This window comes from Callionymus lyra, chromosome 15 (assembly GCF_982586985.1).
Source record: "Callionymus lyra chromosome 15, fCalLyr1.hap1.1, whole genome shotgun sequence".
In the NCBI taxonomy this organism is placed as follows: Eukaryota; Metazoa; Chordata; class Actinopteri; order Syngnathiformes; family Callionymidae; genus Callionymus; species Callionymus lyra.
The window spans coordinates 14389945-14403140 of record NC_141832.1 but is presented as its reverse complement, the minus strand read 5'-3'; the positions used below and the strand labels follow the sequence as shown (position 1 = coordinate 14403140).

Here is a 13196-nt window from a genome sequence, read left to right as displayed (position 1 = left end):
CTTTTTAAGGTTCGATTTTCAGGTAATCGACAGGCATAGGATAACATTTGAAGATATAATTATATAGAAAACAACACGTTGCGATTCATTTGTCTGTAGTTATGTTTTCATCCACAAGATGGCGGCATCCAATTTACAATTTTCCTGCAGTAAGGAGACAGTAAAGTAAATATCGATCATGCTTCTGTTTAATGATTGTAATTTTATAAATTAATGTATCTATGATGGTCTCAGGGTCACATGTTTGCCCGTAGTTTAATTTTCTTAACCTAATTACAACTGTACACTCCAAACCTAAAGTATAAGAATTTTAAACATTTAAAAAACAAGTTTGTTTTGTCATTAATTTGAATTGAATGACATTTTAAGAATAATTTCCTTCACCTTTTCTCTTTATTATTTATTTTATTTTATTTATTATAGTAACTAAATGCAATCTAAATAGAATAACATCCTTTTTTTAATTTTAAAAATAGAGTTAGGGTTACCACGATTAGGTTAAAAACAATATATATAATTATCCTCATTTACTAATATGAATAAAATGAAATACATGGAATTAATTTAATAAAAAGATACTGACCAGATACTTTACAATGCAAGCAAATACGTTTTCATATTCTGATTAAACAAGATATTAAATTATAAAGTGGGTTTTTACAAAGTTTAAAGCAACAAATACCATTTTTAGTGGTTTAGGGATGGTTTTAGGGCATAAAAACATTGTTATAATCTGGTTTATATGATTAATGAAAAAAACAAAAACAAATCAATACATTTAGAAACGATAAATACATTTTAAATTAAATAAATTCGTCCTTAAAATAGTCCAAATCAATAAAAAAAAGAAAGATAATTCAATGAGTTATGGTTAATAATGTTGCTAATGCTAACATGCCATCAAATGTTAAATCAAAAGTCCTTTGAGTTCTTTTACGACTTCACTCTCCATGAATCCTCTTTTCTTTTTGTGTTTAAGAGACTTTAGCGCTCGTCGGATCATCCAAATATTTGAAAGCGTAGATCATTTTCTTTCACACCGACACCAGAGTTCTGCTTCTCATCAAAACAGGAAACGAGGCGTTCATTAAAAGTGGGACGAAGGAAATATATCGCATCTTAGTGATTCCATTTCTAAATGTTTCAAACACTCGAACCAAGACTCGCGACTCGTCCTTTTACAGTTGTTCGATTGACCTTTGACCCTCCTTTTTTTTTGTGTGTAGATCGATACACAACATCCTGGCATCGGTGTGTGTGTGTACAGTGTAAGAAGAATTGGGCGCCGGAGAAGTTGACCTCAAAACTGAAGTGGTTGGGGGAGGAGAGGAGGAAGAGGAGGAGAGGAGGAGAGGAGGAGGAGGGGGAGAGTTGTGTAGTTTGTGTAGTGTACTGGAATAAAGTGGGTCACACCATGGAGGGCAGACACACAGAAGACAGACAGGTAGTCGCAGCCAAGGCTGAATGAAATGCAGATGAAGCTTGAATCAAGGAGGAAATCCTGCCTCACACACACACACACACACACACACACACACACACACACACACACACACACACACACACACACACACACACACACACACACACACACACACACCCACACACACACACACACACACACACACACATCCTGTGACCTGTCACACACATTTCGGGGTGACCCCGCCCGACCTCTGGACAGGATGGAGTGTGAAAACGACACGGTTTGATAGAATGAGGCGAGGATCGGACGTTTTCACTGCTTAGACCTAAAATGAAAAGTATGAATTAATAATATTTTATTTGTGTTACTTCTTTGCTCCTTCCTTCCGTAATAACTATATTTTTAGCTTTAGTTGTTTGAGACTAATTTCCTTCGTATTGCTATATTTTAATCAACCCGTGTGTAATCTCAGGGTCAAGCTGTCCCGAAGGTCCGGAAAACAAATGTGTTCGTGGTATCCCCTGTGTTATCCCAGACTCAAGGTGACCTGAAGGTCCGGTATCCCTTGTGTTGTCTTCGGGTCAAGGTTAAGCATGATGTAGATCATGTAATTCATGATCTACATATTTTTTTAGTTTTAATCATTCAAAATAATGTTTTTTTTAATTAACTACATGCAACATATTTTTAAAATAATGCAGGACGATTATTAAATGAATTAAATCCTTTTTTTATAATGATTGTTAAAAAAAAAGGATCAATATTACAATCGGATCTTTCTTTCATTAATTTGAGTTTAGTACCAGATCTTTTTATATAAATGTATATATTTTGTGAAATATTATTTTTTTATTTTTAATGTTTTTTAAATACTATTTTATTTCTGTTATCAAAACATTCAAAAAATTGTATATAAGACTGCAATATTTTAAAGCAATTTTTAGTGTTAAATTTTTATTGTATTTGTAATGAAATATTCACAATATTTATTTTAATTTTTTTTAATAAGTTTATCATTCATTTTTTTTAAATATTATTTTAAATTATTATTTTTTATACTTTTTTTTTTAAGGATTTATTTTCATTTTGTTTTAGCTTTTTCATTTAAAAAATATGGATATGCCTGAAATTGTTGAAATATATATATATATATATATATATATAATTTTAGTATTAATAATGCCTTCATGGCTTATTGTGTTAAAAGCTTTAAAATTTCAAGTGCAGGATTTTGTGAAAATCTTTATTCTTTTCTGAAATTGTATAAAAATTTAGTTAAAAACATGTTTAAAAAACGATTTATATCATTCAACATGCTTTTAAATAATGTCATTTTATTAAAGTTAATCAATTACGTTTGTAAAGTTATTTATTAAAGTCCTTCTTGAAAAAGCAGTGTTATTACATTATTATATTTGTTATTACACACAAAAAACAATAATAATAATAAAAATAATGCGTTTTTCTATGTACTCTTGAAAACAGATAAAGATTTATATACACTTATAACTTTGAGAAATTAATTTTTCCCCCTCGACCGATTTTTCTTTTTCTGGCTTCATGCAAACACAATAAAAACACAAACACAACAAAAGTCAGTCTTTTTGATCTCATTTGAAGTCACAGGATAATCAGATAAGACCGTTGTGAAAGGATCAAGATGTTGCCGGTCAGGAACTAGAGGTTGATGATTAGCTGAGTTAGCTGGACCAGTGTGTGTGTGTGAGTGTGTGAGGTGATCGTGGGGGGGCCGGCTCTGCAGAAGGAGGTGAAGACCCTCGGGGGGGGCTGACTGCTCAATCAGGTCACGTGAAGTCGGTCAGGGGTATCGCAGACGCTCGCCGTGATCACGGCTCTAATGTAGCAGACGTGCACCTCCCTGAGGGGGGCTGTGGTGGGGGGTTCACCCTGTGTGACACGAGTCCCACCGGCCAAGAACCACACACACGTTCACATTTTGGCACTACAAGGTTTAGGGCTCGACCTGATGGTCGGTGGCGACGTAGCCTAAAACTGATGTTGACTTATGTGAATATGTCCAAAAAAAACCTCCACTGAGCTGAGGCTCGTGACCTACATTTTCTCTGCAATATTCAAATATAAGCTGCTGCTGTTGACAGACGTCTTTGCATCGACACGAGCTTCGACAAGGAGACGAACGATAGCGATGCACTCGTCCTTCAAACTTTGAACGTCACTCTTAATGACGTTAAGTGATCGACCTTCGGGAGAAATGCATGTTCGAATTCGAGTTTCGTTCAGGTTTAGAATTGATCAGAGGGTTAGAGAGAAAGTTTCTTGGAAAATATTTTTTAAAAACCTTAGGGGCCACATTTTTATAAAGTTCCTGTCGTGAGGGGCCGTCAAGCAAAAATAAAAGGATAATACAATCAAGTTGAATATATATTAAAAATAATATAATGTTTTTATATGACATATTTATAGACTAATAATACAAATAAATACAATATAAAATAGTTAGTTTCCACATCATAAGGGCCTCGTGTGACCCCTGGGTCAAACAAAGCCAATTCGAGGTGTGGCCTGCGGGCCAATTGAGGCCCTTTGACTGTATGTATGCGGACCTTATGAGTAATGAGAGATGTAGAAGTAATAATTTGGTTGTGTATGTTCTAATGTAAGATTTTTAAACCAGACCCTGGAAAAGGGGGGCCCAGGGGCCACATGCGGCCATGTGACTGTATTAAAGTGGCCCTCATGAGGCTAATTATGTAGAAATGATTTAGAAAGCTAAGCATTCAATTCAATTTTCATTCTTTTGTGTTCTTTACAAATGCTATTATATATATATATATATTTTAATTTTCTTCACTTTTGTTTGCTTGTCATTTTCTTTTACTTTTAACCCTTGTGTTATCTCTGGGTCACGGTGACCCACTGGCCCGAAAATAAATGTCCCAGAGGCAACACAAGGGATACCTCAGACACATTTGTTTTGTTTTTTGTTATTTTGGGCCACCGGGTCACCTTGACCCATAAATAAAACAAAGGTTAAAAAAAAAAGAAGTCAAAATCCCTTATTTATTTATTTTTAGACAAAAAAAGTGAAGAAATGTTTTAAAATATGTTTAATTTGTAAAGAATACAAAAGAATGCAAATTTCGATGTTGTAAGCATCATGAGGGCCACTTTAATACAGTCACAGGGCCACATGCGGCCCCCGGGCCACACTTTCCCAGGGTCTGGATATACTAAAAATTCAAAATAAAAATAAAATAAAATAAAATGGTGCATAGATCTTATCTGTATGATCATATTTTTATTTTATTTTACATCATATTTAGCGAAATGTTTTTTCACGACTCACTACAGTACATCATGTGGTTCAGAAAAGTGACAAAATACGAGACATAACCTGGATTTCATGGCAGAAAAAGGCATCATTTGTTGTGGTGTGTAGGCAGAAGCTTCTAGGGAAGGATCTCCTGGAAACTTCAGACAGTATAATATCGATCAACGGTCCGAGTCTAATGCAGCTTCTCAACACTAAAGAAGTGAGAAAACTATGGACTCTGCTTTTCACATCCCCTGCTGAGGGTCTCATATTCCCGGAGGTGATGGGAAAGGGGGGAGGGGGGGGCATAATAATCCAGCGTGGATTAGGCTGGATTGAGCAAGATTATGTAATATGTTTGATGTGCTCATCTGAGATATTGATGGTCTCATAATAATAACCAGTTGACCTTTGACCTCGGATTGTCGAATCGGAATTCCTTCGAATCGTGTGTTTTTGTAAATGTTTAGAGACTCTGGGCAGGCGATCACTGACTGTTATGTCTTCCGAGGGAACGACGTGATCGGAAACAAACAGACGGACTGGCGAACGTTCGTGCTTGACCACCGGAGGAACAGGAAGTGAGGAGCCCCCCTCCTCGCGCGCCGAGGCTGGAATGTCATAATTGAAACCACGTGTCGAAAAGAAACAAGCTCGATTTTTTTTTTTGTTGCGCGAGTGCGACTTCAAACTTTTTAACGGCAGATTATTGAGACGTTTCTTGAATATTTACAGCCGTGTTGCTCCGAGGTTGAAATAGAGCCAACACTAACAGCTCCACAGTTGAACACACACTATTAATGTGTGTGTGTGTGTGTGTGTTGCAGACAGCTGCAGTGGCCAGAACACCTTTCCACATAATACTCCATTGTATCTGCCGCAGGAACATTTTACACATGTTTAATTATGATATTTAACTGTAAATAAAAACAACCTAAAAACATTTTCTCTTGTTGTTTTTTTTAATTTGGAACTATTTTTATAGATACTTAAGGGAAATCAATCCAGGTCAAGGAAAAAGCGTACAAATCCCCCCAAAAAACATATGAAGACAAATTGATTATTCTAAATTTATGATGGACTTTCCAGGGTGTCCACAACTTCTCTTCACGCTTGTAGACAGGAAAAAGGTATAACCAGCTCTTCACAACTTTTTTTTAAAGATGAATTAAGTCATGATAATTCTTAGGAAATTATATATTATATACATTAATAATTGAATCTAAAAATAACTCATGTCTTTAAGTATCAAGGGAATCATTTTTAAAAATTAATATATTAAAATTTGGGTAGATTTTTGTTTTATTTCAACATCTTGTTTTATTTTTTCATTTATTACGAGTATAAGATACATTTATTAACAAAAACAAATATAAAACTATAACAACCATACTACCTCTATTAAAACAATATTATTAATAATACAACTAACACAATATGGCAAGTAGTAGTAGATATTAACCTGGATAAACCTTTAATAACTCACAGTCCTTAGTTCCGGTTGACTGTTAACGAAAAACAAACAAATAAAGGTTTATTTCTTGGATGACAGCTTCTGTCGTCACGTGATCGCGGCCACAGCTGTGTCGAGGCGCTTTTAATGGAGCTTCAATTAGAATAAAGTTACCATTCACCACGTACATCACTTCTGTTTGAATTACACAATAAAGTAAGTTTCTGTAGCATCTGGAAGCGAATTTAAAATGAGGGTTGCTTTTATTTTGAAAAACACAACATCCTAAACCGGTGTGGTCACGGCGGCGTGTCAGCGCCTGATGCAGCAGCTCCGACTACTCTCTCCCGGCGCTGGAGGAGTGAAGGCGGATCCGGAGAAGATACCGAGGACCGTCTCGGCCACAAGAGCCGAACCCCCGGGACCCGTCTTCAGCCGGAACCTGTTGGCAGCGCCTGAAACCAAGTCAATGGCTCCCGTGTTCTCGAGAAGAGGAAGAAGAAGCTGCTGGTGAAGCAGCGTCCAGTAAAAAAAAAGACCTTCTGAGGAGAAACATCCCTGAGAATCCATCACCGACGGAAGTTTAGAAAGAGAGGGTTTCTCTGGAAGCTGCTAGCATGGATGACGACAACCAAGGTATGTTTAATATTCACTCATACATGTCAGTAATTCTTCTTTTTTTTAATCGTTATTACAAATGCTCGGTGTTGCCTTCGTGGTAGTAACAGTTTCAGCTGCAGTGCGCACATGTATTCGTCCACATTTTTCAGCCTTTTTCAGCCTTTTCTTGTTTTGTAAACTTGACCAATAGTTGTAGTTTTCACCTGAGTCTCTATGTTCGTTTACTCTTGGAAAGGAAACTATTTTGAAATAGGTCATCATGCTGCTTTTTGCCTCCAAGTCTTTAAACATGTGTTTTATGCTTGTTATTACATAGGGGTGTGAGAAAATATCAACAATATATGACAATACTGTGTCAATATTCATTCATTTTTCCCCCCAATAATACTAGTTATTGTATGGCTGTTTTCACCGATTTTCCCGAAGGAGATCTCCAGAGGGATTAATAAAGTTTATCTATCCATATATATTTCATTAAATAGAAAAACAAACAACAAATTTGTTATTATTTAAACCGACAATGTTTGTTTATTTGTGTTGGAATCAAACTTCCGGCCGATAGATGGCAGCAGTCATTACGCAGCTAAAGGAACAATATCCCCAACAATGACTGCTGAGGACAAGAGGATACTGTGGACTCCAGCAGATTTTAAAGCTGATGTTTGGTTTCAAAACAAACAAGAGCAGTTACGACTTCTTCAAGAGTAATGTGTTCTGTAAATTCCGCAACGCAAGAGTCAAGTACTCGGACAATACTACAAATATATCCTTGTTTCTATAGTGTTGTGATATATCTTGATCTACTCTTTGAAAGGAAACTGTTTTGAAATAGGTCATCATGTTGCTTTGTGCCTCCAAGTCTCTAAACTGTTTTATGCTTGTTATTACATAGGGGTGTGAGAAAATATCAACCATATATGACAATACTGTGTCAATATTAATTCCTTTTATTTCCCAATAATACTTAATTTTTAATCATAGTTATTTTATGGATCTCTCCACCGATTTCCCGAAGGAGATCTCCAGAGGTATTAATAAAGTTTATCCATCCATCTATATTTAAATAAATAGAAAAACAAACAACAAATTTGTTATTATTTAAACCGACAATGTTTGTTTATTTGTGTTGGAATCAAACTTCCGGCCGATAGATGGCAGCAGTCATTACGCAGCTAAAGGAACAATATCCCCAACAATGACTGCTGAGGACAAGAGGATACTGTGGACTCCAGCAAGTTTTTAAAGCTGATGTTTGGTTTCAAAACAAACAAGAGCAGTTACGACTTCGTCAAGAGTCATGTGGTCTGTAAATTCCGCAACACAAGAGTCAAGTACTCGGACAATACTACAAATATATCCTTGTTTCTATAGTGTTGTGATATATTGGGATCTCTATCGGGATTCATATCGCATCGCCAAATTATCGCCAATACACACTCGTATCATCGCTTTTATTCCACAACGTTTAGCTCGAGGTGAGGATTTAACTGCAGATCTATTGTATTATCGCTTAAAATCCAATTTGAAAATCCTGTAAAAACAAGACTTTTAGCTCCGGTTAATCTTTATTTATTCAACCGAAATCGCCTGTAAGTGTGCCTGGGCTACAACTCGTGTTCACTACATCTATTGAAAATGTTATGCACAGACTGATTTATTTATTTATTTTTATGCGACGTTTCATTGATAATTTATTTCGCATGTCTACGTTCAAATTAAGGGCACGGGCATAGGATTTCCTAAGGGGCTGTCAAACCAAATAACGGAAACAAAGGCGAAGAATATTCCTTTATATGTTGGGAGAATAATGACCATAAATATAAAGAAAACCAAATGTAGCTTTTATAGTTTTGTCCAAGTCTGTGCTTATTAATTCTTGCAGTAATTTGTTTAAAATATTGTAAACTGTGTTGTAGACAAATTGAAAAAAGTTTCTTTTGTAGTCATTACCGTCATTCATGATTCATCCTTGAGGGGAAAAAAAAAAGGAGCACCCACTGAGATATGTTTGGGCAGAAATTACTTAATCTAAGTTAATGCAAAGGTTTTGTTCTGACCTACATTAAATGCTCAACAGTGTCTTAGCCTGGAGTGGGTGAGTGAATACCGTGAAGCGGTGACACATCTGCAGCGAGAGCGTTGTTGATCTAAGTCTTTTGTCAGCTCTGGGCTTGTATCGCTGTGATCCTCTCACCGTCTGCCAATGGAGTCGCCCTAACGTTGCTCATTTGACTCACGGCTCAGAGCCGTTTGTTTGAACAACGTGTTGTCACGGCCGACAAACAAATGTGCCGAACAGAGCTTTCGAAACTTTTCTTCTTTTTTTTTTGGAGGCCACATTTACAGGACGCTTCGCACGAAGAGCCTTGTGAAGGTGTTAAATATTAGAGCATAAAGTTGTCATTGTGCTGCAGATCCGGGGGCCTCTAGTGGCGGAACATATGGTTTTGAGATTGTGTGGCTCTCGCCGACAAACGCCGCGAGGATTTACACACATTTTTCATCTGGGATGAGGACGTTCGTAGCGTTAACTAACGCCTACTTATTCCTTTCTTCCAGCAGTGCTAGCGGCCAATCGGATGAAAGAATTATAACCTAGATCTTTTTTATTGCTTGTGCCTGATTATGTTTCAGTCGTGAATGTGGAAGAGGTTTTATTTTAGCTCTGGGTATTATATTCACCATTAGGCACTTACTCACTAGGGCTGTGCATTGGCAAGAATCTGGTGATACGATACACATCCCGATACATTGCGATACTGTAAAAACAAGGATATATTTTTAGTATTGCCAAAGTACTTGAAATTACCACATGACTCTTGACTCTTGCTTTAATTTGTTTTAAACCTAAAAAAAAACCCCACAGTCATTAGCTTTAAAAGCCGACTGTATCCTCTCGTCCTCAGTCATTGCTGGGATATTGAGGGATTTCATAGTTTCCTTTAGCTGCGTTGTCCCTTTTAGCTTAAATATTTCTTAATTGTAAATAATAATGAAAAAAATAATGATTACATTTTATAAACTCTTTATTGAAGTATAAATCATAAAATTAACTATTATTTCAAAGACAAAACACCCCAAAAAACAAACACTGCTGTTTAATAGTGCAACTGTATTGTGGTTTTCTGATCAATTAAACGATTAAAGGAAGGGGAAAGTAACTTTTGGTTAACTTTTAACCTTCTTTGTGCCGCCCCTTAAGTGAGGGGTCAGAATCTTATTTATTATTATTATTATTTTTTTTACAAATTTGAATGTAAACGTGTTTAAATAATAATAATAATAATATTAATGTCTATTTATATAGCGCCTTTCTCTCCCTAAATAAGGACTCTTTTTTCCAAAATTAAATTTTATTTTTATATCGCAACAGTTTTAAAAAATCTCACTTTAAGAGACTAAAAATAGCAACATAATATATAATGTTTTGGGGTTTTTATTTTTACTTCTTTGATTTCAGGGCGAAATCGGAAAACAAACCTGTTTTAGTTCATAATTCTTTCTCAGTGTTGTTTTGCTCTAATATATTTACATTTTTTAAATACCAACCAAATGATTGGTTGCTAAAAAAAAACCAATATTTGTCTTTGTAAAGTAGTGAAACATGTACATGGGATGTGTGAAGCATAGGTTTAAAAAAAAAAAAGCAGATTGAAAGTTTTATTAGGGAAGTGGAAAACCAGACTGACCACATACATTTTTCTTTCCATTCAATCCATAACCCTCCTGCTGAACGCTCTTCTACCGCCGACCATCCGTTACAAACCACCTCCTTTATGACGGGTCTGTTTTTCTTTCCTGCCTTTACCTGTTTTTGTCCTGCACATGAACAAAAAAAAAAACCTGATGCAAAAACCTGACATCAGCCTTTTATTTTTCATCAGATTTCTCATGTTGTTTTTTGTCAAATAAGTAGATTTTTATGCTCGACCCTGCAAGATTATACAGTCAAGATTTTTATTTTTTATATTTTTTGCATCAGTTATCCCCTGACATGATGGGGGGAGGGGGGGACAATACGATGCATTCAGGGACTCGAGACAATCCGAGCTCATTGCTCAGTTGACACATTCTTAACAGTTTATATACCATGTGCTCCCGTTGACAAGACCCCTGAGAACAATGTTCATCTTCTCCATATGGCTCGTGGCAGCGCCAGACACTGGCCGGATTGTCTGCGCCGTGACGACCTGCGGGGTTTAACTACAGACCGCTCTATTTACACAACGTCGGAGAACGGGCCATTAAAAATGTGAAGGGAGTCGTCGGCGGTGCGACGTGGGTGTCAATTTGTGGTCTGCGGGGTTTGACGCTTGACTGCGAGTCAGTGTGAGAGACACGGTTGACGAGACTTTTTCTTTTTTTGCGCTCGCCGTGCCAACCATGTGACAAGATTCAGGACAGCTTTTTTTTTGGTGATGCGTTCAGGTTCTGGCCTTGAGAGTCCAATCTGCTGTTCTTTTGCCCACATGTTGTGAGAGGAAGCCTGAGTTAAAGGAGTCTTTTCTATCCATTTTTTCCACCAGGAAGTCCTTTTGCGTTTGAGATCATTTGGAGAACAGATTTGACAGAAGTTTTTTTTTTTTTTTTGGGCAGGAGACCCGACAGGAAGCAGTTCAACTTTACAATACAGGCTTATGTAAGTGACTTTTCCTCTGGAACAAACTATTAAGCCTTCTTTGTTCTAATGTTCTACAAACACGAGTTACGTAAACCGAGCATAATTTCCATCTCATACCAACTCCTTTTACTATAAATATGAATTAAACTTTTTTTTTTTTATAACTTGCATTTTAACTGTAGACGCACATGAATTACAATATTAAAGAGAAACAACATTTATACAATAAGTTGGTCATACAGTTCTTCCTTGTTGTGTTATCAGTTTTATCTTGACCTTTAAAGTATATACTTTATTGATTATTGTTTTGATTGTTTAAGCGCTTTGTGACCCTGGTCTGGAAAAGCGCTATACAAATAAAAATGACTTACTTACTTACTTATTACTCACTTTATTTTCAGTCTCTCCATAGGTTATAAACAGTTTCTTGTAATAGCTTCTTTTTTTTAAAGCCGCCAATCAAATCTGGTTGAGACAATCGAAAGATACAATTACAAAATGGTTCAATTGCAGGAAAAACTCAATTTTAACCCATATTTGTCTAGCAATGGTTGAGCTACCAAATTCCGAACTTTTCAGTCTAATGAATACAAAACAAGTTACAACGACACATTATATCTTATAGTTGTAATTTGTATTTTTTTAAGCCTCTTTTTCACAGACCACGGTCAACAAACGATCTTAGAATTTAAATACAGTACTGTATTGACCAATCGGCCGTCTCTAAATCGAGCAGTGTGTAGAAAGGCATCATGGGAGTTCACTTTTTTTTGTCTGACAACCCGGTAGGTAACATTGACAAACATAATGCTTTGCCGCCCAGCTAACGTAAACTAGCTGTTGATCACATTTGACATAGAAATGGAATTTAATTACAGTATTGTAGGGACCTCTCTTAAGTAGAGCAGTGTGTAGAAAAGCATCATGGGAGTTCATGGTTTAATGGCAACCATTAGTAAGGAGGTTGCGGTCATTAGTGGGTCCCAGTAAGTCCCACTAAGTACTGTGGATCGTTTTGACGTAGACCTTCTGTTCAGGTAGCTTTTGCTGTCCATGAGTGAGTTTGTTACAATTTATTTTAATACTCGGTAACAAGTGCAAAATATGGCGAGGTGACCACTGTACCCCCTTTTATCTAGTTACACACAATCATCTCCTGACTTTATTGATCATCACAGAGATGTGAGTAAAAACTTGGAAAATTTGGAACAAATCTGATCATCAATTTGTTTGTAAAGACTTTTTTTTTTTTAAAACGCTAAAAAGACTAAAACTATTCCCACACACGTGGCAAGTCGTTCTTTTTTTTTTTTTTTGGCAAGTCCATCTTCTCCAGACAGGAAACGCGCCCGTGTGCACAGGAGATCCCTGGGGTCTGACATTGTGCTAAATTGAGTCTGAATGTCCTGCTTTCACTTAGCAAGGGATCATGGTTGCTAACAGTGTGTGGAAAAGGTGGAGGGGAGTGTGTGTGTGGGGGGGCTAAGGCTCACAGGAAAAGGGGACGTCTGGAAGGATTATGTAAGTGCACAATGATTGTTTGACCTGCTGAAGGTGCAGGAAAAGGTGTAGAGCCCAGAACATCCAGTCCTTCCCACCGAGGACACACTGACGCTACTGTTTCTGAAGCGACACTCGCCTGAATTATCACCACCACCTGGTCATGTCACCCATTTTTAGCCGAGGCCACATAGAAAGAAATGTTGCTTGTGTTGATTGTTACCGTCCTAAAGACATTTTATTTAGAAAAAATAGACGAGATCCTCGTGATTATTATTAT

General features: G+C 36.6%; 1 protein-coding gene across 1 annotated transcript in view; it reads left to right on the top strand.

Moving 5' to 3' along the window:
• The first annotated feature begins 6531 nt into the window (after positions 1-6531).
• Positions 6532-13196, top strand: part of LOC148065031 (cytohesin-3) — a 37699-nt gene continuing 31034 nt past the window's right edge. The window contains exon 1 of the mRNA XM_087808954.1: positions 6532-6810. Coding sequence (XP_087665080.1) covers positions 6792-6810 — 19 coding nt within the window. The 5' untranslated portion in view covers positions 6532-6791. The remainder of the gene's footprint in view (positions 6811-13196) is intronic.